Here is a 26,682-nt window from a genome sequence, read left to right as displayed (position 1 = left end):
ATTTGGACGCCGTGAAAGAAAATATACCTAAAATTAACTCAATGACAATTACAACATTTAAAAGGCATCTGAATGGGTACATTAATAGAAAGGGTTTAGATGGATATGGGCCATTTGCTGGCAAATGGGACTAGATTAATTTAGAATAGCTGGTTGGCATGGACGAGTTTGACCGAAGGGTCTGTTTCTGTGCTGTACACTCTATGACTCTATATACACGTTACATTTCGGTGAGCATTTCCAACGAACCTGTTAAAAACCCTTAGTGTTCGTCTGACTAACTTTAACATGTATTTAAATCGGCATTGAACGGTTTAGCGGACATAGTTTTGAGGAAGCAAGGAGTGGGCCTCAAGGACATGTTGAGGTCAGAGTGAGTGTGAGGAGAGGTTACAGAGGAAGATCCAAGTTCAGGGGCTGGGGCAGGGGGAGAATTAGAGGCTGTTTGGCCAGGCAGGCTATGGGGAGGGAGGAAATTGGAAAAGGCAGCTTAGAGAATGGTCTAAATCTTAGTGATAAAAGAAATCCAGAAACTTTTCGCTGTTTGAGTTGGAGGTGAGGCTTGAAGAGAAGGAATGAATGAGATGGGGTGAAAGTAAGTCCAGAACAGTTCACCAAGTGCTGATTGAACTTCGTTTTTTTTATTATTGAACAGACTGTACTATGTTGCCAGAGTAGGAGTAACAGTCTGATGTCTCTGCACAAGGTCCCTCAGCAAAACTTCAGGCAAAATGCCCAGGTTCCCGCCATCCTCTGAAGACTAGTAAATCCCAAAATAGGATGAAATAAGCGGGACCATCATCCAAACGGCTCCCTGTCTCTGGAATCCGACTGTGCCATCCTGGGACACGTTATGAAAGGTGTCAATCAAGATGCACACCTCCCCCCCACCCCATACAGGACATAGCCCCATCCTATTGGAGCAGAAGCATTTTGTGGGAGGCTCTGTGGTCCTGGGAGTTGCGCTCTGATTGGAGTGTGTGTTATGTAACGTTCTTGCATAAGGAAGAAAAGCCCTTAAAACGATAAAAGCTCTCATTGGTTCCAAGCTGACAGAGGGACGGAGGGAAACGTTGAGACCCCAAATCAGGGACAAGAAACTGCAACCCCGGGCTCAGAAAGTGACAACTGTGCCTCGTGTGAGTATTTCAAGTGTTTAGCTTTGAGTTCCGCAACAGAATATCTTCTAAAAATAATACATGTTGCAAATTATAAACTTCACCTCAGCACTCCCATAAAGATTTCCGTCTTGTCTTTAATGCTTCCTCATCAATTTTAGATGTACAGTAATTTCCTTATGTGTTAAATTAGCTTTTAAATACCTATGGATGCAATAATTTTATAGAGTTATATTTAATTTTAAACTACGAAGTAGAGTGATTTAAAAGCCAGAGCGGGCATTTTAAAAAAAAGGAGCCAGAGCGCCGATTAGACAAATTCTAATTGTGTGAGTAGGACCTGCGTTTCACTAAATATTTCAGGCTTGTTTTGTTTAATAATGGTTAACTCGGCTCTCGGACACCAAACCCTCTCCTCCTGTCAGGGCAAGAAGTTTACTTAAAAGTTTGGCCGATTTCGAGTCAACTTGTGTTGATGAGGAAATACAGTAGTGGGACCATTGTCCAATGTTGCAAGCTGATATTACTGCAGAGTAAGAGGTAGCTATCTCTCTCAGTCATTACTTGTGATGTGCCAAGTGTACTGCTGCCTCATTTGTCCTGTAAATCTTAAGGTTTCTCTTTTTAAAAAGCAAATCTCTCTCTCTTGCAGCTACCACTGATTCTCCACCTCATAAACCTCCCCCCCTCCCAATTTCCCCCTCCCTCCCTCCCCACCCTCAGACAGCTTCACCCCAGCCTGAGGATGCTGTTCTCGCTCCTGCCTCTCTTATCTCTTCTCCACCTGGTGCTCCCGCAGAGAATCGTCTTTACAGCCGTGACCGACACGGTCCTCCCTCCCGACTACGACAATAATCCGACCCAGCTTAATTATGGAGTGGCAATCACTGATGTGGACAACGACGGAGAGCTGGAGATAGTGGTGGCCGGGTAGGTGCGTCCCCTCACAATAGCTGGTAAAACTCAGCCTTAATCTATGTGAGAGATTAGATATCAGCCCTAATGAGATATCTTCATTAAGATCATTCAGCGAAAACGTGGCTGTCTGTGCAGGATGTCTGCAGCTATGCTTGTTGTCTGTAGCAAAAAAAAATTGATGTGATATATGAACTGTGCTTGTACACGAGACATTTATGTGTGTGTGTGGACAAACCCATATATGATTATATATGGACCTAAGTATGTACCTGATTATATTGGGATGCAGCTTTACACAAGGGACTGGTTACTGGTCTGCAGATAAAAAGATGCAGAGCAGGGGCTTACTTTTAAACACCAAACAATCATTGCTGCAGTATTACGGTGTGTATTGTACATGACCGGATATGGATATTGTATGTCAATTCAGCTGCAGTTTTCTCTTAAAGGGCCGCTGTTGGTTTTGTAAAAGATTTAAGAAGCTGGTTGTGATGTTGTTGTGTTGACTGCCTTGTGCTTAGAGCTATGTCCCTTTCTCAGATTTCTTTGGCCTGTGGATCTACGACCAGTCCCTTGTGTTAACTCTCTTTGCAGTACCTCTGTGGCTTGGTATCCCCTCCAACCACCTGCCTGGACAAAGCCTGTCATTTTCTCATTATTTCTGATTCTGCAGCACCATCTCCATCTCCCCCTCTCCCCCCCCCCCCTCCCTCCCCTCTCCTCTCTCTCTCTCTCTTCACCCCCCCTCTCTCTCCACCTCTCTCTCTCTCTCTCTCTCTGTCACTTTCCATCTCTCACTCCATCTGTTCTTTGGACTCTGTTTCTCAGCTGCAGAGATTACAGGGTGACAATTGGTCCTGGTGTCCACTTCCGCAGACCAAATTTGGCAAGAAACCTGTCTCTAAATTAACAATTTAGCCCACACCCTCATCACCCCCACTCTCAACAGATTAAGAAAAAGAAATTGAAATTCCACATGACATGACCTTGCTGAAGTTCACACACCCTTGTGTTACATTTTTCTTAAAACAAAATTGGAAAATTCAAACATAGTGGAATTGGATAATGTCAGTGATATTTAAAAGAATTTTAGTGAGATAGTGTGAAATTATGGCTTTTTCAACAGTCACATCTGATGCTTCTTTCTGTTTATTGTTTTTTGTTTATTTGCCCCCAGCATCCCTCCTGGGATCACCCTTTACAGCTATTATGCTGAAACTCAATATGCACTTTAGAGGGAAAAAAATCACTTTGTTTTACTATAAAGTGTTGTTTATCTTTTGTGTGTCTTGTGCTCAAAAATACAGACCTCTTATGAAGATGTTTGGGCAGAATTTATTTCTACATGTGGGTTTGAGGGAGGACGGTATTTAATTCAGCTGCTTTTTCTTACTCTAGTTGATGCCCAAGTGGTGAAAATGCATCTCTTGTTCCCTTTCCCAGTTCTGGGAATCTTGTCAGTTCCTGGGAAATTCAATAGGACTTTCTCATTCAGTTTCTGAGTCTTGTCCATGTTGGCTGGCTCATCCAATATGACTGTGTTGTGTCAATGTGATGCCGGTCTCTTTCGAGCAATGGCTACTCTGAAATGCCCTTTTGCTCTGAGTAAATGATCAAGGTATGCCAAACTAAGGTGACTATATTTCAAAGTCCTACTTCTTAACTTGTAACGAGACTGTAATTGTGGATGTGTTTGTAAACTCAGAATCCTTTTCTTCATTCTTAAAGGGTTTCATTCTTATTTAAAAAATGTTAGAATTTTGGTAAGGAGCTACATTGCCTCTTAGGGATAGAGTCAGCACTGGTTCTTGTGTCCTGTGATCTTGCTGCAAAGTGGGTTCCAGTGACCAGAAAGAGAAATGAGGAAATCACTGTGACTGGGAATTCTTGTGATGTCAGCTATTGCATTAATTCTTGGGATGAAGGGTTCGTCCATCAGGAGAGATTGAATAGACTGGATTAAATCCTCTGGCCTTTAGAAGAACGAGTGGTAATCTCATTGAAACCCATGGAGTTTTTAGAGGCATTGACAGGGTAGATGCTGAGAAGCTGTTTCCTATAGGCTGGGGAGTCCAGATCCAGGGAGCACAGTCCGAGGAGAAGAAGTTAGTCATTTTGGACTGAGATGAAGGGCAATTTCATCACTAAGAGGGTTGTAAGTGTTTGGAATTCTCTACCTCCGAGGGCTGTGGTTGCTCTATCATGGAATGTATTCACAAATAGACCATTGAATACCAAGGCAATCGAGAGCTATGGCGACAAACATGATCGAAGAGTTGGGAAGATCAGCTGTGATCTTTTTGAATGATTTTTTTTTTTTTCTCCTAGATCGTATGCTCAGTTGGATGGAGTATTGGCCACATGCCATCTAGAATGACTGACCAGTAAAGTTTGTCCCTCAGGAAGGAAATAGTAATCCTAGAAAGGGTGCCGTTCTGATTTATCAGAATTATTATTCGGCCTTGGAGAGTGAAATTATGAGATCAAGTTCCATAAAATTGCCCTGAGTATGAAGATTGTAGGGTAATCTAATGCAGGTGTTTTAAAATGTTAGAAGTATTTGACAGGATAGGGAAGGCAAATCTTGTCACGCAGGTGGGCAGTGTCCCTATCTCTGGGCTAGGAGTTCTATGTTCGAGCCCAGTACCAGGGCATGTTGGCCACAGAAGATATGGTCAAACAGTTTGATTGACAGCCTGTAAATCTGTCCAATACCAATGTTGGTAGGCATAAGATTGAGAGAGGTTTCTATCACCATCCTGCAGAAGACAATGACCCCACCCTTGGAAAACAAGGACAGGAGAAAAGACTGATGGATAGAGAAGGAAAAATAAGTTCCCCTTATGGGGAAATCAAGGGCAAGCCGAAACGTAAACTTCAACTCAGCTCATTTAAGAGGGAAATCAGGCAGAACTTCTTCACACAAAGGATAATGTCTTTTCCAGACAACTGAGGCATTGGGTGAATTAGAGCTTTTACAATTGGAATAGATTGTTATTGCATGATTAAGTGGCGTACTGAGCAAAGACAGGGAATGGAATTGAGGTACAGATTAATAATGGACGAGAAGCTGAGTGGTCCACTTCTGTTATGATGTGGATAAAATAGGATGATGGTGGGAACTACATGAGGAGTGGTTGAGGACTCTGGGTCTGTACTTGATGGAGTTTAGAAGGATGAGGGGGGGATCTGATTGAAACCTACAGAATACTGAGAGGCCTGAATAGAGTGGACGCGGAGAAGATCTTTCCATTAGCAGGACAGACTAAGATCCGAGGGCACACTCTGAATGAAGGGACAACCCTTTCGAACTGAGATGGGGAGGAATTTCCTCAGCCAGAGGGTGGTGAATCTGTGGAACTTATTGCTGCAGAAGACTGTGGAGGCCAAGACACAGTGTATTTAAGACAGAAATAGATAGGTTCATGAGTAAAGGGATCAAAGGTGACAGGGAGAAGGCAGGATAATGGTGGAGCAGGAGAATGGTGTGGAGAAACACATCAGCCATGATCAAATAATTGAGCAGACTCCAAGGACCAAATAACTTAATTCTGTTCCTACATCTTATGGTCTTAGCGTGGTGGGATTTTTGATGGAGAGTACTTAAGACATTCAATATTTCTGGGTCTGGGAAAGTCGAGGCTGTGGGTCAAAGAATTTGGGATGTGACCCACTTTCTTCTTTTTTGTTAACACTGTTGAGACTAGGGCCTTCAATCCTGTGTTGCCTCCTTCGCTGTGATGCTCAAAGGCATGCCAATACCACTGCACCAGTACACCACTGTACGCCTAATGTCACTGAACTCTGATTGGTTTCTTTTGAGAAAAGAGCTAGTTAAGTAGATCAAAATTTTTTTAAAAATAGACTTGAGTCACAAATCACCCTCCGACATTGGGTCATAAGGCATGGTTTGGTCAGATTGGAGGCTCCCATAAGGTGATCACAAATACTATGTTTCTTATTTTAGTTTTTGCTGCTAATGATCCCAATCCTTGGGCTTCTCGGTGAGGTCAATGTCAGGTCACACTGACAGCGGAGTGGGACTTGGGAAATCTAGGTGTTTTGCTGAGTGAATGTTGAGGAGTCTGGGGCAGAAACTATATCAACATTCAAGATCAGGTTTTTTTTTCCCTTCACTCCTGGGCTGTGGGAGTTGCTGGCTAGGCAGCATTTATTGCCCATCCCTAATTGCCCAGAGGGCAATTAAAAGTCAACCACATTGCTGTGGGTCTGGAGTCACAGGCCAGGCCAGACCAGACAAGGATGGCAGATTTCCTTCTCTAAAGGATGGATATGTTATACTCTTAATTCCAGATTTTAAACGAATTCAGAATTCACCATGGCGGGATTCAGACTCAGGCACCTGGAACATTATCAGGGTCTCTGGATTAATAGTCTAACTACAATGCCAATAGTCATCTCCCTCCCCATTGGCTGGGTGGAGAAAGAAAGATAGTGTTGAATGCACAGGACAAGGAAACACTTTTTAATTCACATGGAGTAAGTGCCAAGGGACCTGGCTCATTTCTCCAGAAAACAGAGGGCTGAAAGGTGACCTTATTCAATACTATGAAAGGGTGGAATAGGTTAGAGATGTAGAAGATGTTTCCACTTGTTGGGGTCACTGGTATGACAAGTGTAAAATACAGCAGATGATATAAATCTGAAATAAGAACAGAAGATATTGGAAACAATCAGCAGGTCAGGCAGCATCTATCATAAATAATGAAATAGTCACCGATAAATCCGATAGGGAATTCAGGTGAAACTCAGAATGGTTAGAATGTAGAATTCACTACTACAGGGAGTAGTTAACATGGCAAGCATATTCATTTTAAGTGAAAGCTGGATACATATAAACCTACTACCAAGGAGCAGAAATAAGCCACTCAGCCCTTCAAGCCCGCTCCCCCATTCAATAAGATCAAAGCTGATCTGTTGGTGTTTTGATTCACAAATTCTCAAACCCATGATAACCTTTGATTCCCTCTCCTTAAAAATATTTAGTGGCCCCTCCTCTGCTGTCTGCATTGCCTTGTGAAGCACAGACTTCCAAAGTTGTAGAACCCTCAGAGGAAAAAAAATTCTCTTCCCCTTCATCCTAAAAGGGCGACCCCCTAATTTTAAAACGGTGCCCCATGGTTCTGGACTTGCAAACATGAATAAACATCCTTTCTGCATCCAACTTGTTGAGACCATTCATAAATACACACGGAAGGAAGGAATAGATTGGGTTAGGGGAGGTTCATGTCTAAAAGCGCTGACACAGGATGGGAGGGTCAAGTGGCGCTCTAAATACAATATAATCCTATGTTGCATCCTGTCAAACCTCTGAATTGGTGATCTGCATTCCTAGGTAAAAAAACACAGGACACCAGGTTATGGTCCAACAGGTTTATTTGAAATCAAGCTTTCGGAGCCTCAGTCCTTCTTCAGGTGTTAGTGAGAGAGGTGGCATCAGGCACAGAATTTATAAGTAAAAGATCAAAGGGTCATAAAACTGATGCGAATGTATTGAACAAACCTAAGATGGCTGTTAAATCTTTAATCAGTTAGAAAGGAGATGCAGGTTTGGATTGATTAGACCTCACACCTAAAATACATTGTCTGACCTGAGATGTCACCTCTGGTATACTGATAGAACCTTTAGTCATCACAGGGCAGTGACTTGAAAGAAATTCTGGGATTTGCATTTTAATCGATTGAAACCTGCATCTCCTTTCTAACTGATTAAAGATTTAACAGCCATCTTAGATTTGTTCAATATAGTCGTATCAGTTCTATGACCCTTTGATCTTTTACTTATTAAATTCTGTGCCTGATGCCACCTCTCTCTCTAACACCTGAAGAAGGAGTGAGGCTCTGAAAGCTTGTGTCTTCAAATAAACCTGTTGGACTATAACCTGGTGTCATGTGATTTTTTTTTTTTGACCTTGTCCACCCCAGTCCAACACTGGCACTTCCTCATCTGGATTTCAACAGTGAAGGATGTGGAATTGTGGAGTCATACAGTATGGAAACAGACCCTTCAGTCCAACTTGTCCATGCCCAGCAGATAGCATAAATTAATCTAGTCCCCTTTGCCAGTATTTGACCCATATTCCTCTAAACCCTTTTTGTTTATGTACCCATCCAGATGCCTTTTAAATGTTGTAATTGTACCAGCCTCCACCCTTTCCTCTGGCAGCTCATTCCATACATGCACCACCCACTGCATGAAAGAGTTGCCCCTTAGGTCCCTTTTTAAATCTTTCCCCTCTCACCTTAAACCTATGCCCTCTGGTTTAGGACTTCTCTCACCTGGGAAAAAGACTTGGTTATTCACCCTATCCATGCCTCTCATGATTTTATAAACCTCTATAAGGTCACCCTTCAGCCTTCGATACTCCAGGGAAGATAGTCCCAACCTATTCAGCTTCTGCCTATAGCTCAAACCCTCCAACCCTGGGCAACATCCTTGTAAATCTTTTTTGCACCAAGTTAACAACATCTTTCCTACAGGAGGGAGACCAGAACTGAATACAATTCTCAAAGAAAACCTGATAACACATTAATGGATACCTCAAACATTTCAAAGTGTTGCAACAAACATTTGATGGTGCAGTGTATGTTAGTTGATGTGTTCTAGTACAAAGCCAGAGGGCAGCAGCTGAAATTAGTTGTGGGTGAGTTAGGAGGGAGGGGAGGAGTGTGATAGTAATTTCCAAAGGTTTCAGCCTCTGTTATAGATTATTTAATATGTCTGGTGTTTTGAATCAAATGTTGCCATGTCTGCACTGGAAGGTGACAACAGAATCCAGGTTGATTTTGGGAGTGGAGTGGGGACAACGCTGGAGGACAAAATGAAGGAATTAGTGGCTACCCGAATAGGCGGAGAGGGGCTATTGGGCATGTGTGGGTAGTAGAGGGTCTAGTTACATGTTGCGGTAAAGATGCTTGTGAATCGTGAAGACATGTCTTTTGTGGGAGCTGCAATGCTTGAGGGCAAATGCCTGAGGTGATGGAGTAGGATGTCACCACTAGCATGTTTACAGAAAAGAAAGTACATGCCTACTACTGTGCTTTCCAGAACCTCGGGGCCTCTTGAAGCACTTTGTCAACATTTTAAAAATGTGATTCATTGCCTGCAGTGTTGGAATTGCATCTGTATCCACATAGCAAGCTTCCAACCAACAGCAATTACATTGGCCAAGGAGAAAATAAAAACAGAAATTGCTGGAAAAATGCTGCCAGACCTGCTGAGTTTTTCCAGCAATTTCTGTTTGTTTCTGATTTCCAGCATCCACAATTCTTTCAGTATTTTTTTTTCATATGTTTATTTGACATTGTTTGTGAGATAAAAATTCAGCAGATGAGAGGGGCACTTCAGCACTGTTAGCCAAAATAGCGAAATGAGATCTTTTATGTCCACTGGACAGGTTTTCAGTTTACAGATATACAATGCAGCCCTTCCTTGGTGAGCTTTATGTCTGAAACATTTGCACAAATCTCTGAAACTGCACCTTGAAGCCATACGCTGCAAACTCACACGAGTGTGTTGTCCACGTCGATGAGAAGGACACTGAAACGGGGTACAAAACCACAAATTTCGGAGTTCATAGAATGTTCCAGCACAGAATGACACTAAGTTTTAATAAAAAGGAGCAAATTTAATACAGTGTGAGCAGCCGATTCATCAGCTGAAGGTCTACAGCGTGGAAAAAAACATTGCTCCAAACCTTGCAGCCGTTGGAGGTGGATGCAAATCTCTTGTTCTCTGACTCCAAAGTGCTTTGATTAACAAAGCTCTGAGTAGAGAGCAGCTGTAATCTGTACACAGAAGGTCGCAAAGGCCCATCAGTGACTGATCGGAGCTGGCTGATTCACTCCTTTGTTTTAGTCATGAGAATCATCGTTCCTTCAGAGAGCAATGTTTTGTTTCGGAGATTATGGAAATTTTAAGCGACTCTAGTTGGGATTTTGTAAGACGCAGGAATTAGCTGTTTTGTTGGGAACTATCAAACATCACCATACTGTGAGGATACATCAAGAACAACAATGTGAATTCCTAAAGTACCAGTCACTGGGAGAGGGCAGGAATGCTGGTGTTATAAAACCAAATTTGATACCCAGACCCACAGAGATATTGAGCAAATTCCTCAGTCAGAAAGTTACGAGTGACTTCAGAGGAAAAGAGATGGGCAGAAAAGGTACAAAGGTTGATGAAGGAAATTCTCGAGTTTGTGGCATAGGCAGCTGAAGGCATGACTGCTAGAGGCACAATAACTGAAATTGCACTGCTGGGGGGGGGGGGGGTGGCAGCACTGAGGGAGTGCCTCCCTGTCGGGGGTGGGAGCGGAGGTGGTCAGCGCTAAAGGAGTGCTTCCCTGTCAGGCATTGTTGATCATTGTTTTCAAGTATCATATTTTCTTAATTAATATTTTATTCACAAAAGAAGTGCCAGTGCAAACACTGTAGTTAAGGAGAAAGAGTCTCTAAGGTTTTGGAGTAGATTTGTAGCTCGGGTTGTGGGTGTTGAGGTTAGTTGGCTCACCGAGCTGGTTTATTGTTCCGCAGACGTTTCGTTACTGTGCTGGGTAACATCCTCAGTGCAGCCTCTGATGAAGCGTCAGTGTGCTTTCCCGCCTGGTTTTTAAATTCTGGGGTCCATTGAGATGGATTGCCTCACTTCCGGTTATCCTTCGTAGTGAAACGTATATGGGGTCGAGTTCAGTATGTTTATTAATAGCATGCTTCGTGGAGTGCCAGGCTTCTAGGAATTCTTGTGCCTGTCTCTGCTTAGCCTGTCCCAGGATTTTGGTGTTGTCCCAGTTGAAATGGTGGTTCTCCTTGTCCGTGTGGATTGAGGTCAGTGAGTATTGATGAGTATGAGCCAATACTCACTGATCTCAATCCACACGGACAAGGAGAACCACCATTTCGACTGGGACAAAACCAAAATCCTGGGACAAGCTGAACAGAGCCAGGCACGAGAATTCCTAGAAGCCTGGCACTCCACGAAGCATGCTATTAATAAACATACTGAACTCGACCCCATATGCATTTCACTACGGAGGAAACCCGGAAGTGAGGCAATCCATCTCAACAGACCCCAGAGTTTAAAAACCAGGTGGGAAAACACACCGACGCTTCATCGGAGGCTGCACTGAGGATGTTACCCAGCATGGTAACGAAATAGTCTGTGAAACAAGAAACCAGCTCGGCGAGCCACCCAACCTCCAGGAGAAAGAGTGTGAAATCTTTGAGATCATGAGAAAGGAATTATTAAGGATCTTTGAAAATCTTTGGAATTGTTTACCCTAAAGGGCAGTTGAGGTTGTGTCATTAAGTATATTCCCAGGCTGAGAGGCAGATTGTTAATCAGTAAGGGGAAGGGAAAAGGCAGGAAAGTGGAGCTGAGAATGATCAGATTAGCCATGATCTCATTGAATGGCAGAGCAGACTCGATGGGGTGAATGGAGCAGAAGTAGCCAATGTCTTATAGCAAAACAGATGCATCATCAGACTCCGATGCTGTGTATCCAGGGGAGACAATTGTGAAGGGTCTCACGGTCACCATTCAACGCTCTCTGGCTCTAACTGTGGTATTTGGCGATGACAGAATTATTTCTTCCATTGTTTAGCGAGGGTGAAAAGGGTAGCGCAAGTAAATGCAGATAAATCCACTGAACCTCATTGGTTAGTCAAGTATTGAAAAATAACCTGTTATTTAGAAAGGTGAAGATCGATGAAGGGCAGTCGGCATGAATTTGCGAAGGGAAGCTGTGTCTTATTAACTTGATTGAATTTTCTAAGAAGGTAAGGAACAGAGTCGATGAGCACATTTGATGTATCTACATAGATTTTAACAAGGTCCTACATGGCATACTGGTCAGTAAAGTTAAAGCTCCTGGGATCTGCAGTATGAGGGGTTACTATATGATATGCTTAAAAAGACACAAACACAGTAAATATTGTTGGGAAGGAGAGGTAATACTCACTCCTTTCTAACACCATACTGGTTAGTTCCAACAAATATTTTTAATTTCTTGTTTAGCATGCAGCTCTAATAAATCAACTAAACTTGGTGCTAATTAGAGCAAAATGAAGGAACCAATGAAAGGTTTTTTGAAAGGGAGAGAGACATTTTATTATCTGCTAACCCCAAGAAAAATAATAACAAACGGACACCCAAACACAGATAATAAATTGAAAAGGAAGAGTGTCTGGTACAGACAGGAAGAACAAAGTCCTGAGAGTCCTTCTAGTGCTGGACATCAAACCTGCAAAGAATTGTTTACTTTGTTGATCCATGTCCTGAGCAGAAGCAAAGTTTGCAGATATCTCTTGACTTGCCATGAAGGGTCGTTTCTCCAATTTTTCATGTTCACTGTGTGCCCTCTTTTGCTCTTTGGTAATCCATGTTTTTTCTCTTTGCTCTGCTGCTCAAAAAACAATTATAGAAACATGTTTTGTTTGTATATTTCCAAGTCTAGCTCTATTTCTTTCCAAGCTAAATTTGGAGGCAACCTTCCATATTCAATATGAGCACTTCTACAAGTGTGAATTAAAGCAGGAGGCATGGGTTTGTTGATGTGGACTCAGTTACCTTGTTTCAACACTTTTTTTTTAGGTAGTTTCTGTGCATGTTTATTTCCCAAGGGTCATCACTGGAGGTAGTCTAGAGAAAGTTCACTAGATTGATCGCAGGTATGGAGGGAAATTCTTACGAGGAGAAGTTGAGTAGGTTGGGCCTTTACTCATTGGAGTTTAGAAGAATGAGAAGCGACTTTATTGAAACATATAAACTTCTTAAGGGACTTTAGGGTACATGTGGAAAGGTTGTTTCCTCTTATGGGAGAGACCAGGACCAGAAGACATAATCTCAGAATAAGGATTTCAAACATTTTGGGCAGATGAGGAATTTCTTCTTCCTGAGGGTAGTGAATCTGTGGAATTCTTTACCACAGAGGGCTGTTCAGACTGTTTTGATAGGTAAATACGAGATTGATTCCCTTTACTGATTAAAAATCTAAGGTGGTGTGAAAAAGGTAAGAAGGTTCAAATGAATTGAATTAGCTTTATTGCCACATGTACTCACATGAGTACACTTAAATGTTTACATGTTGCCACTTATGGCACCATCTCTGATACCAAGGTACCTAGGTACAGAATCTTGAGTACAAATTCTGCAGGGAAAAAAAAAATTAGAAAAATGCAGAAATGACAAGTCCATATTACAGACCTTCAAAAATACAAAATTGTGGTAATAAATTGGAAAAATAAAGAAATAAAAAATTCATAATAACAGTCATCCCATGATAATATAATAAAGAAATAAAAATGAAGAGAATTCAGGTGGAGTAGAGGATTATCAGATCAGCCATGATCTCATTGAATGGCAGAGCAGACTAGATGGACTGAATGGCCTACTTCTGCCTGTATGTTTTGTGGGTCTCTTGAAGGTGATTATGGTGTTGTAGGTCAGAATTTGTCCTTTTTTGAAACATTTTATTCTGTGGGTATTAAAATCAGATGATGGAAAGTTAAATGTGATAATGTCTATTTCCCATGATTGCAACAACAGTCACAGGCAGTGATACAATTTAACATGGACTTATTCTCCCTTACAGCCTTGTGGCAAGTTGAAATCCCAGAAAGATGTCTCTTAAATTAAATTAATTTTTTTTTACAATGGTAGAGTCCTTAGTAGCAAAACAAGACATGAATAGCACATGGTGACAGCTAGTGAATTGTATGGTAACGTCTCTGCCATTGCCAAAAAGACTTTGAGCAGGTCACAGGTCCAAATCAAGAAGAAACACGGCTGAATTGGCACCAAAGATTTACGAGATGTTGTATTGTATTTGACTTCACCACAGATCAGGCAGATCAGTTCACTGTTGTATGCAATGGATGGCTGTGCAGAGGATGCCTGGTCAGGCAAAGGATCAATGAAGAAATAGCTGCAAATGGTGAAATAATAAAGACACTTGATGCCTACATCAATCTGTGGGGGAAAAAAAAATATCATTGTCGAGCAGGCTAAATTTAATAAGTGGCAAGGGGAAAACACTAATGCTTTTATTGATGACTTGTACAGACTTTCAGAGAATTGAAAATTTGGGGCCCTGAAGAAGTACTGACGGACAGATGTAATGGACTGGGTCACTAGATCTTTGGAATGCATGGAATCCCAGACACTCTTCTGTATTTTAAATGGACCACAGTTTGCCGAATTCAGAGTTAGATGGACAAACCCATAACTCCAGCTCACCCAGATCCCTCAAGCCAATGGTGAAACTGAAGTTGGAATGCACATAGTTAAGGCATTGCTTAAAGACAAACAATGATACTCAACTTGCACTTCTAAGTTATCGTTCAATTCCACGTCAAAATGTTTCAGCTTCATGTGAACGCCTCCGAGGAAGAAGACTGAAATCCCAAACTCCCTCCTCTCCCAGATCCCCTATTGGTATGTGTGCTGGATGATGACTTGCAGGGAGAAAGAGAATGAATATTGTTCCAAGAAGATGTGGAATGATGAGAAATGTCATAATGTTGCAATTTTACCAGACCCTCAACCTGAAGCCCGTACAGATTTGGCTCCGAGCTCATTGAGGACATGTGGTGGAAAAGATACCATGTCTAAGATCCTGTCTCAATCAAACTGAAAATGATATGGTGTGACAGAACAGACATGCTCATGTTTCTACATAGAAGCAACTGTTGAAGCGTCATCAATATAGTCCAAGAGACCAGAGACACTATGTTCACCTAGTGACCCAGATGGCAACCTGTCTCTTTTTTTAAAATTCATTTATGGGATGTGGGCGTTGCTGGCTGGGCCAGCATTTATTACCTGTCCCTAGTTGCCCTTGAAAGTGGTGGTAAGCTGCCTTTTTGAACTGCTGCAGTCCACCTGCAGTGGGTAGACCATTAATGCCCTTGGGGAGTGAATTCCAGGGTTTTGACCCAGTGACAGTGAAGGAACAGCCTTCTATTTCCGAGTCAGAATGGTAAGTGGCCTGGAGGGGATCTTGAAGACGGTGGTGTTCCCATGTATCTGCTGCCCTTGTCCTTCTAGATGGAAGTGGTGATGGGTTTGGAAGGTGTTCTCTGAAGAGGTTTGGTGAATTTCTGCAGTGTATCTTGTAGCTGCTACTCATTGCTGCTATTGAGCATTGGTGTTGGAGGAAGTGGATGCTTGTGGATGTAGTGCCAGTCTAGTGATCTGTTTTGCCCTGGATGGTATCATGTTTCCTTGAGTGTTGTTGGAGCTGCACTCATCCAGGGAAGTGGGGAGTATTCCATCACACTCCTGACTTGTGCCTTGTAGTTGGTGGACAGGCTTTAGGGTGTCAAGAGATGAGTTACTCACTGCAGTATTCCTAGCCTCTGGCCAGCTCTTGTAGCCACTGTTTATGTGGTGAGTCCAGTTGAGTTTCTGGTCGATGATAACCCCCCAGGATGTTGATAGTGGGGGATTCAGTGATGGTAAGATCATTGAATGCCAAGGGATCGTGGTTAGATTGTCACTTGTTCATGATGGTTATAGCCTGGCATTTGTGTGGCGCAAATGTCACTTGCCACTTGTCAGCCCAACCCTGGATATTGTCCAGATCTTGTTGCATTTGGACATGGATTGCTTCAGTATCTGAGGAGTTGCGAATTGTGCTGAACATTGTGCAATCATTGACAAACATCCCCACTCCTGACGTTATGATGGAGGGAAGGTCATTGATGAAGCAGCTGAAGATGGTTGGGCCTAGGACACTACCCTGAGGAACTCCTGCAAAGATGTCCTGGACCTGAGATGGCTAACCTCCAACAACCACGACCACCTTCCTATGTGTCAGTAATGATTCCAACCACTGGAGAGCTTGCCCCCGATACCCATTGATTCCAGTTTTGCTAGAGCTTCTTGATGCCACACTCAGTTGAATGCAGCCTTGATGCCAAGGGCTGTCACTGTCCCCTCACCTCTGGAATTCAGCTCTTTTGTCCATGTTTGAACCAAGGCTGTAATGAGGTCAGGAGCTGAGTGGCCCTGGTGGAACCCAAACTGGGCATCACCTGAGCAGGTTATTGCTGAGCAGGTGCTGCTCGATAGCGCTGTTACAGACACCTTCCATCACTTTACTGATGATCGAGAGGAGACTGATGGGACGGTGATTGGTTTGGTTAGATTTGGCCTGCTTTTTATGTACAAGACATACCTGGGTAATTTTCCACAATTGCCGTGTAGATGCCAGTGTTGTAACTGTACTGGAACAGCTTGGTTCGGGGAGCGGCAAGTTCTGGAGCAGAGTCATCCACTAATCAACCTTCTGCCCAGCGGAATCTGCGAGACCACACGGAGGACTTGAGCTCCCAATCTCCTGCAAAGGAGTTGAGATCACATTAAGGTAAACTACTGAGACCATAACAGCAGCTGTCCTGGGCAGCGAAGATAGCAATGGGGAGATCTAATGGAGTGTGTAGAATCAGGGACTTGTGGGGAGATGCCGTTTAAGGGAATATGTCTGACTATGTGATATTCTCGTGAGACAATAGCTGTCTTCAAAATGAGTGGTGCAATGTTTATCTTGCAGCCTAAAGCTGGTGAAGTCATAATAAGATGTTTCTAAAATAGAGTTAATGTTTTCCTGGTTTTAGCAGAGTGTGCTCGGAAGAACATTTACGCGATGGATTTTATAGGAGCCAATGGGAAAAGATGGCAAGGTTGAGTCCTCACTTGGTTTAATGGCAGGAAGCAAAAGGTTGTAGTCAATTGGTAGTTTTATGACTGGAAACCTGTTTACAGTAATTGTACTGAGCCCTGCAGAAAATGTCCCTTTTCTTTGTTGTATATATTGTAAAGGTATATAATTATTAACATGTATATATTGTAAAGGTATATATTATAAAGGTTAAGAAGTTAGGAGATGATATGAAAATTGGCCACGTAGTTGAGTGAGGAGGTAAACTGTAGACTGCAGGACGATATCAATGGACCAACCAGTTGGTTGAAACAGTGACAAAATGGAACTCAATCCAGCGAATGTGCAGTGATGTATTTGGGGGGAGGGCAAATACGGCAAGGGAATTTACAACAAATAGTAAGATTGTGAGAAGTGCAGAGAAAGAGGGGTCCTTGGAGAGCGCACCTACTGATTTTGTGCAGCTAACAGGGCAGGTGGAGAAATTGGTTAGGAACTTGAATGGGATCCTTTCTTTCATTATTTGCGGAATGTATACAAGACCATGGAGGTTATGTTGGAAATGTATAAAACACCAGTTAGACCACATCTGGAACACTATGTGCAATATGTTAACCACATTCCAAGAAGGAAGTGATTCTATTAGAGAGGATACTGAGCAGATTTCTGAAGATGCTGCCCAGACTGGAGAACTCGGAGTGGAGAGTTTTAGTTATGAGGAAAGTTTGGACAGGCTGAGGTTGTTTCCTTTGGAACAGAGGAGACTGATGGCAGATGTAATGGAGGCATCTAAAATTCTGCAGAGTGGATAAGAAGGACTTGTTTCTGTTATCAGAGAAGCCAATAACCCAGTGACAAAAGTTGTAAGTAAACTGGTAAAAGGTTTAGGTGGGAGCTGAGCAGAAATTGTTTCACCTGGAGCATCTAGAGTTCACAGCCTGACAAAATGGCAAAGGCAGAAATCCTCAATGCCTTTAAAAATTACTGGGATAGGCACTTGAAGTGCCCAAAGCCAATGGGCTCTAGATCAAGAACTGGAAAGTGGGATTAGGCTGCGTGGTTCTTACTGTGTTAGTAGGTGCAAGTGATATGTGACTCCTCTGATACTGAGCACAACAAATAGACTGAATACGGTGAGTTTACAAACCATCCCATTATTCCATCCAACATCAGAAATAGAAGCTAAATAAGCCATTCAGCCTTTGAGTCTGTTCCACGATTCAATAAAATTGTGCAGGTCTTCTAAGTCAACTTCACATTCTTACGTTATCCCCTTATGCTGTAATTCCCATAAGGCCATCAGACCTAGAGAAGAAGTAGGCCATTCAGCCCATTTTGCAAACCCAATGGACTGAATGGCCTCCTTGTGTGCTGTAAATTGCCACGATTCTCTCAGGCAGTCACTAAAGGTTCAATGGCACTCTTCTGAGCAAGAGCTGGAGTGTTTTCCCTGACTGACCTGTTCAACTTATAGTCTTCAGCTAACATCACTAAAAACCGCATATTTCCTACTTTATAACATTGCTATTTTATGCAGTCAGTTTATGCTGTGTGTGAATTCGTTGTTGGTCTTTCCTACATCATGACACTTCACTTCAAAAGGCTTTTGGATCTCCTGACTTTGTGAAAGTTGCAATTGATATGGAAGTTTGTTCCTTCCACCTTTTTACTTTTAGAGTCAGAGTTGTACAGCACGGAAACAGACTCTTTGGCCCAATATGCCTGTGTCGACCAGGTGTCCTAAACTGATCTCATCCCATTTGCCAGCATTTGACAATATCCCTCTAAACCCTTCCTATTCATATACCCATCCAGATGCCTCTTAAATGTTGTAATTGTACCAGCCTCTGGCAGCTCGTTCCATACACACACCACCCTCTGCATGAAGAAGTTGCCCCGGAAGGTCCCTTTTAAATCTTTCCCCTTTCACTTTAAACCTCTGCCTTCTAGTTTGGACTTGCCTACCCTGAGGAAAAACCTTGTCTATTCACCCTATCCATTGCCTTTCATGATTTTATAGACTTTTATAAGGTCACCCCTCAGCCTCTGACACTCTGGGGAAAGTAGCTGTAGCCTATTCAGCCTCTCCCTATAGCTCAAACCCTTCAATCTTGGTAATATCCTTGTAAATCTTTTGAGTCCTTTCTAGCTTAACAACACTGGTCCTATAGCAGAGAGACCATAAACTGAATGCAGTATTCAAAAAGTGGCCCAACCGATGTCATGTTGCAACTGCACAGGACATCGCAACTCCTATACAAATGCACGGACCATTGAAGGCAAGCATACCAAATGTCTTCTTCACCATCCTGTCTACCTGCGACTCTGCTTTCAAAGAACTATGCATCTGCACCCCTAGGTTTCTTTGTTCAGCAACACTCCCCAAGACCCTTCCGTTAACTACATAAGTATTGTCCTGATTTGCCCTACCAAAATGCAGCACCTCACATTTGTCAAAATTAAACTCCATCTGCCCACTCAATGTGGCCCATCTGATCACGGTTCCCCTGTACTATGAGATAACCTTCTTCACTGTCCATGACACCCCCAATTTTGATGTCATCTGCAAACATATGAACCATACTGCCTATATTCACATCCAAATCATTTATATAAATGATGAATAACAGTGGACTCGGCACGAGTGGAACAGTGGAACCCTTCAGAAGAGCCATCCTACATTTGAAACATTCACTCTGTTTCTCTTACCACAGAAGCTGCCAGACCTGCTGAGTTTCTCCAGCCTTCTGTGTTTACTTCAGTTACATTGCAAGACTGAGTTGGGAAAATAAATGAAATGGGAAAGGACAGTTGTTTGGGCGGATTCCTAACCCCTGCACTGATATTGCTTTAGGCTCTTGGATGCTACCCACCTTGATCATTTTCAGCATGGTCACTGGTTTTAAGGTGGGCAGGAACAGCAATAAGGGAGGACAGGTGAATCTTCTTTCTGCTTACTGATGTGTGACTTTCTGGAATGTGCTGCCTGAAAGGATGGGGAAGCAATTTCAAAAGTAACTTCTAAAAAAGAATTTGGTGAAAAGGAAAAAACTTTATGCATCACACTTTGAAAGAAAAAATCTACAGTGTGGAAGCAGGCCATTCAGCCAATGCCAACCCTCCAAAGAGCATCCCACCCACCCCATCCCTGCATTTCCCATGGCTAACCCACACACCTTTGGATTATGGGAGGAAGCGGGGGCACCTGGAAGAAACCCGTACAGACACAGGGACAAGGTGCAAATTCCATACATAGTTACTTGAGAGTGGAATCGAACCCAGGTCCCTGGTGCTGTGTGGCAGCTGTGCTAACAACTGAGCCACCATGCCAGATGAGCTAAGTATTCTCCTGCATTGTATGATTCTACAATTGCATGGATTGTCTGTCTTAGAATACAGACAATTGTTGATACTCCAGACCGGAATGATAACTTATCTCTAGGGGTTATGAATGTGTGGAATTCTTCAGTACGGAGGTCTGCCAAGGCTGGGTCATTCAGTATATTCCAGGCTGAGAGAGACAGATCCCTAATCAGTAAGGGAATCCAGGATTATGGGGATAATGTGGGAATGTGGAGTTGAGGATTATCAGGTCCGCCATGACCTCATTGAATGGCAGAGCGATTATAATGGGCTGAATGGTCTACTTCTCCTACATCTTATGGTCTTATGGGAATTAAAGCATAAGGAAATAATGCAGGAAAGCGAAATTGACATAGAAAATCAACACAATCTAATTGAATCATGGAACAGACTCGAAGGGCCAAATGGATTATTCCAGCTTCTGTTTCTTTTGTTGTTGTGTATGTTGGATGGAAAAAAATTGAATGGTTAGCAAGTTTGCTGTACTCAGTCTGTCTGTGCTCAATACTGGAGGAGCCACATCACCTTCCCAATATCTTTCTACAAATGGGTCATTTAAAGGTCTTTTGGTTGGCGGTGTGCATAGTCCAGATCCATTAGTCCTGTTGCTGTCACACTGTACTCTGTTTCTAAGGTTAACTCGCAATAAAACCAAAAGCAATTAAAACAGGAGAGATGTGTGCTGCAGTTTCTGGCAGATTGTCTCATTCAATAAATAAATTAATGGAAGTTTTTTTTCGCTAAAACCATTTAAGGAAAAAAGACATTTTGGATTGTTTTGAACAGAGCTGTCATCACGATTCAAAGTAGTTCATTGTGTGAGAAATGCTTTGGAGAATGATTCAAGGTACTTTATACATGTACTTTCTCTATTTGACATTCCTAGCTGACTCCCTCTGTCTCTGTTATGTTCTCTCTCTCTCTTTATCTTTTTGTTTTCTTGTTTTATTTTAATCTTCATGTCCCTGGCTAGGCCCAGCATTTGTTCCCTATCTCTAATTGCCCCTTGAATTAAATGGGTGCTTGGGTGACTTCAAGGGGTAGTTCAGAGTCAATCACATTGCTGTAGGTCTGGAGTCACACATATGCCAGATCGGATAAGGATGGTAGTATTCCTTCCCTGAAGAACATTGGGGAACTGAATGAGATTTTGACAATTAATGAAGGCTTGATGGTCACTGGCTTTCAGTGCTAGGTTTTCTCTTTAACTGAAATTAAATTCCACCAGTTGTAGAAATAGAATCAGTACTGTGTTCCCAGAGCATTAGGTTCCATCCTCCAGCTTACTCATCCAGAGATGTTCGCAGCAATGCCAACATCTAGCACTTTTTCACTTTTTTTTTCTCTGTATCTCTTTCACTAACCATGATCTGGATTTAATATATTTAACACAGTAAGGTATGTCACAGGAGCTTAATCAGACAGACATTTGATTTTCTCTTTATTCATTCATGGGATGAGGGCATCACTGGCCATGCCAGCATTTATTGTCCATCCCTAACTGCCCAGATGGCAGTTAAGAGTCAATCAAATTGCTGTGGGTCTGGAGCCACATGTAGGTCGGACTGGCTGTTTCCTTCCCTAAAGGACATCAGTGAACCAGTTGGGTCGTTACAGGAATTGACAATGGGTTCATGGTCATCATTAGACTCTTAAATTCCAGATTCTTTATGGAGTTCAACTTTCAAGGTCAGAACTCACACCATACCAGGTTATAGTCCAACAGGTTTATTTGAAATCACAAGCTTTCAGCGCACTGCTCCTTCATCAGGTGAAGTGGAGACAGGAGTTCAACTTTCTCTGTCTGCCATGATGGGGGTGGGGGGAATTGAACCTATATTTCCCAGAACATTAGTATGGGGTTGTGAATTACTAGTAACTTGTACTATGTCGCTCCCTTCCCATGAGCCAGAGATTAGGAGTGGTTGATCAAAAATTTAGTCAAAAGTGTTAGGTTTTAGAAAGTGTCTTGAAAGAAGAGAGTTCATTAGATTAATCCCTGGAATGAGCAGATTGCCCTCGTGAGGAAAGGGTGGACAGCTGGGCCTCTATCCTCTGGAGGTTAGAGTCAGAGGTGACTTAATTGAAATATATAAGACTCTGAGAGGACTCGACTGTGAGCTTGTGGAAAGGATGTTTCCTCTTGTGGGAGTATTTAGAATTAGGGGGTCATACTTTATTTATTAAACTATTTCCTTTTTCCTTTTTAAGACATCGATGAGGGGAAAAATAATTCTCAGCCGAACTGAGTTCTGAGGAAGGGTCACTCGACCCAAACTGTTACCTCTGCTGAGCTTTTCCAGCAATTTCTGTTTTTATTTCTGATCGACAGCATCCGCAGTTCTTTTTTTTAAAAAAATGATTGAGTCTTTGGAAATTTCCTTCCTAAAAAGGCCGCGAATGTATAATTTTAAAATGTTTTTAGGACAGTGGTAGAAACTTGATTATCAAGGGAGATGAAAAGGAATGTAGAGTCGAGGTTAAAATTGGATCAGCCATGATCTTATTGAATAGTGAAATAGGCTCAAAGCGCCAAGCGGCTTTGTTCATATATTTGTAGGAAAGAGTGGTGGAGAGTGTTAGATAGGGCCCATGCTCTGGAACTGGCCCCCTAGGTAGCTGAAGGCACACCCACCAATGTTGCTGTGTCACAGGTGGGGGTAATGTGCAAGAGTCAGTGACAGTAGGAAAATTAACTTGAAGACAAAGAACATCATTCATCCAAATCACTGCATTTCACTGTCTCATTTTGAAATAAATGAGGAGAAACTGATGAATATTTTTAAAAGGAAAGGTTCATCAGCACCCACAGAGAACAGACAGGTTAATGAAACTGCTGTGGATCCTTCACTGAAGCCATTTTATTTGTTTTAACAGCACAATTCCATATGGTTAATTCAGTTTTACAGTTCTAATTAAATTGTACATGGAGTATGATCAGCAGAGTATGGTATCTTTGATGCTTACTTCTGACTGAGAAAGCCGTGTACAAAAGATAAATGAAGAGACGGCTCCAATTAGAATGAGAAGAACCTTAAAATATTTACAAAGTTCAAGGCTGCTTCATTATTAAAGATCATGCTTAAAAAAAAAGACAAAAGTTTAAATGGCAACTTCGCCAACAAGCACATTCGCGGGCACAAAAGTTAATAGTTGATATTTTATTAATCAAGTCATTTGAGGAAGGAAATAAGCATTGAAATGTGATGTAAAGTTTAAAGGCTTTGGTAGCTGTGTCAAATCCGTTTCTAAACCCCATCGCCAGTTTAGCTGTTCCCTTATTCGATGCAGTTCTTGGCCACATTACAACCTGTCCTGTTTGCTGACATTCCTGACAAATGATCATTTCTTCCTTGATTAAACAATGAAACATTAACGCAAAATCTACTTTCAATTATTAAATGTCTGCTTAAGCACCAAAGAAAATTACAAATATCCTCTAAGTTAATTTGAACTTTGCAGCAACTCCAACAACTGATTTCAGCCTCTGTGTATTCTGAATGAACCCTTTTTTGGTCCCTAGGAGTGAGGAAAGGGTTAACAACGCTTCAGAATTGGCCTGTAGCCTCCAGGAATAAGAGTCTAGTCTCCAAGACAAAACCAGGAAGACTAGTCATTTTGTTTGTTCGAAAGTTGTGGTGTTTTAAAAACAAATCCTTGGAAGATCTCAGATTGCCCGTAATAAAAATATACAAATAGAGGTTCCTTGACTAACTGTTGAGTCACCTAAATATGTAATACGTCTCCAAGATAGTAGGAACTGCAGATGCTGGAGAATCTGTCTGTTTGAATGTATTCAATGAGCAAGAACCTATCGCTCTCCAAAGCTAATGCTGGAAATACAACAGCACAGCAAGCTCCTACAAACTGCAATCTGATCAGGAACAGATCATAAGAAATAGGCACAGCAGTGGGCCATTTGGTCCCTGTGCCTGCTCCACTTTTGATAAAGAGACATGCAAGAGGGCATTGACTGATTGTTTGGACAGAAACAATGTGCAAGCATGTGGGAAAAAGTTAGGAGATTGGCAATAGCTAATGATACTTGTTTGAAGAGCCAGTGCAGGCATGATGGGCTGAATGGCTTCTTTCCACACCATAATATTCAGTGATAAGATTGTGGTTGACCTGATTGCCACCTTGACTCCAATTTTGCGCCATAACCCACGGCTCCCCTGTCAATCAAAATTGTATCTAACTTGGCCCTGAATATATTCTATATGGCCCTGCCTCCACTGCTGTCTGTGATGGAGAGTTCCAGAAGCTGTTAACCCTCAGAATTGATTCCTCCACATCTCTGCTTCAAATGGGGGTGCCATTTCTTTCTAAACTGTGTCCCCCATTTTCAAGATGCCCCGATGAAGGTAAACATTCCTTCAGCCTTCATCCTGTCAAGACCCCTCAAGAATCTTCCATGTTTCTTATTCTTGTGGTTGATTTCCAGTTGACTGTGGGGGAGGGGATTAAGTTGACTTTGGCAACCAATGGGTTTCACTGGGACTGTTAGAAGCTGGAAGTCACATGATACAACCATGTATGGTTGGGAACCTGGAGCAATAAGATAGTGGATGGGTAAGGTATCTATTTCCCTTCTATGCTACATCATGCCCATTCTCTACTCATAACCAAGTGTGGGTGACTTCACCTTGATGAAAGAGCAGCGCTCCAAAAGTTTGTGATTTCAAGTGAACCTGTTGGACTATAACCAGTTATCGTGTGACTTCTGACTTTGTCCACCCTAGTCCAACACCAACACCTCAGCATCAAGGCTACAGTTCAGAGCCATAAGCCAATCTGATTTGTAGCCCTTCAGATCTATTCAGACCAATTTAGCCTTGTCACAGTGGGTTGGTACCCTACCCACTGATTCAGAAGGGGGTGATTTATGAGTACTCCCAAATCAGTGGAATCAAGGTGCACCCTCCAGTGCCATCCTTCACCCCCTCCCCTCAGGTGGCGCTGGTGTCATATGGCACGATTTTGTAAAAGGACAAGAGTTTTCCATCCCTGGTGTTGGTATCTTTGGACTGTAGGAGGAAACCGGAGCACCCGGAGGAAACCCATAGAGACACCGGGACAATGTGCAAACTCCGCTATGTCTGTATCACTGACCCCGGGGAGAGGAGACTGACCCCACTGTGTCTGCATCACTGACCCCGGAGAGAGCAGTCTGATCCCAAAGTGTCTGCATCCCTGATTCTGGAGAGAGCAGACTGCCCCTCAACCGTTGGCTCTAGGTTAAATTACATGATGCTAATCCTCGTGCCATTGCTGTGCTGTTGTATTTGTGGCATTAGCTCTGAAACATCAGAACCAGAGGGCTACAGATGCTCACACCTTGAGTACATTCAAGACTGTGATCAATAGATAGTTATTTGGATCCGAAGTGACTCAATAGATATGGGTATTGGAAAGGATATGCCGTTAAGATAGAAGTGAGCAGGATCTGATTGAATGGCAGGGCAGGCTTGAGATACAGCCTATGCTTTTCCTCGGCTTTAATATTATTGCAGTAGTGAAGGATTTTTCTTTATTTTTGACGCAAGCTTTCTCCTCCAGCGAGCCATTGGTCACTCTCTCAATGCTGAATTATTCATCTGATTCACACTATTATTGGCTGAGTTAGTTCAGTCTGTTCTCCCAGTTACCACTGATATTCTAAAGTTAATTACCCTATTGATTCGGCAAGGTATAGCAACCACTAGTCCATGGGCTAGTGCCAGTGATTTCTGTTCCTGGGCTGGACCCCTCTTCACTGCACAGCAGCTCCTGTTTTACCTGCTGGTAGACAGGATGTTAAACCCAGCCTCATTCTCAGGTGAACACAGGAGATCCCAGAGCACTGCTTTTGATATAGAACAAGTGTGCTCTCACAGCCGATATTTATCCCCTCAAATGACTTCCTCAGCCATTTATGGGAGCTTGCTGTGTCTTTCCTGAATCACCAAAGTGACTCCATTCTTTAAATATAACTCAACGGTTCTCAAGTGTGGAGAGTTGTCCTGGGGTTTGTGAAAGGTGCCACATAAATGCAATCTTGGTCCAATTGAACTGGCTTACTACAGGAGGGGGTTCTAGTGTGTGCTTCTCAAATGAATCTACACTGGTTCTCTGACCCATCCTGGAGTAAACAGGTTTAGTCCTGGCAGCTCTGGTTAGCACTGCTACCTCACAGCACCAGGGACACAGGTTCAATTCCACTCTCAGGTGGAATTGGTCAGTTTGGGGTTTGCACATTCTCCCTGTGTCTGTGCAGGTTTCCTCCCACGGTCCAAAGATGTGCAGGTTAGGTGGCTTGGCCGTGGGGAAATTGCCCGTAGTGTCCAGGGATGTGCAGGTTAGGTGGGTTAGCCATGGAAAATGCAGGGGGGTGGGTCTGGGTGGGATGCTGTTCAGAGGGTTGGTAATGGGTGGAATGGCCTGCTTCCATGCTGCAGGGATTCAATAAATTTAAGTCTTCTCTTGTGGATCTGGTTATCTTGTGTTGGTCCCCAACTGAGGAATAAGTTGCTTCATTCTAGCACTCATAGGCTTGCAAGGAAGGGATTTGCTTGGGTTGGTGTTTTCAGAGACCATCAAGTGTTGTCGCTAATCTAGCAGGA

General features: G+C 42.7%; 1 protein-coding gene across 1 annotated transcript in view; it reads left to right on the top strand.

Moving 5' to 3' along the window:
- Positions 1-1,018: 1,018 nt before the first annotated feature.
- The window catches only part of crtac1b (cartilage acidic protein 1b), a 277,573-nt gene continuing 251,909 nt past the window's right edge, over positions 1,019-26,682 (top strand). The window contains exons 1-2 of the mRNA XM_048608690.1: positions 1,019-1,139; positions 1,771-2,048. Coding sequence (XP_048464647.1) covers positions 1,864-2,048 — 185 coding nt within the window. The 5' untranslated portion in view covers positions 1,019-1,139; positions 1,771-1,863. The remainder of the gene's footprint in view (positions 1,140-1,770; positions 2,049-26,682) is intronic.

The sequence above is a fragment of the Rhincodon typus genome, chromosome 20, assembly GCF_021869965.1.
Source record: "Rhincodon typus isolate 14 chromosome 20, sRhiTyp1.1, whole genome shotgun sequence".
NCBI classification, from domain to species: domain Eukaryota; kingdom Metazoa; phylum Chordata; class Chondrichthyes; order Orectolobiformes; family Rhincodontidae; genus Rhincodon; species Rhincodon typus.
This window is presented reverse-complemented; position numbering and strand designations above follow the sequence as displayed.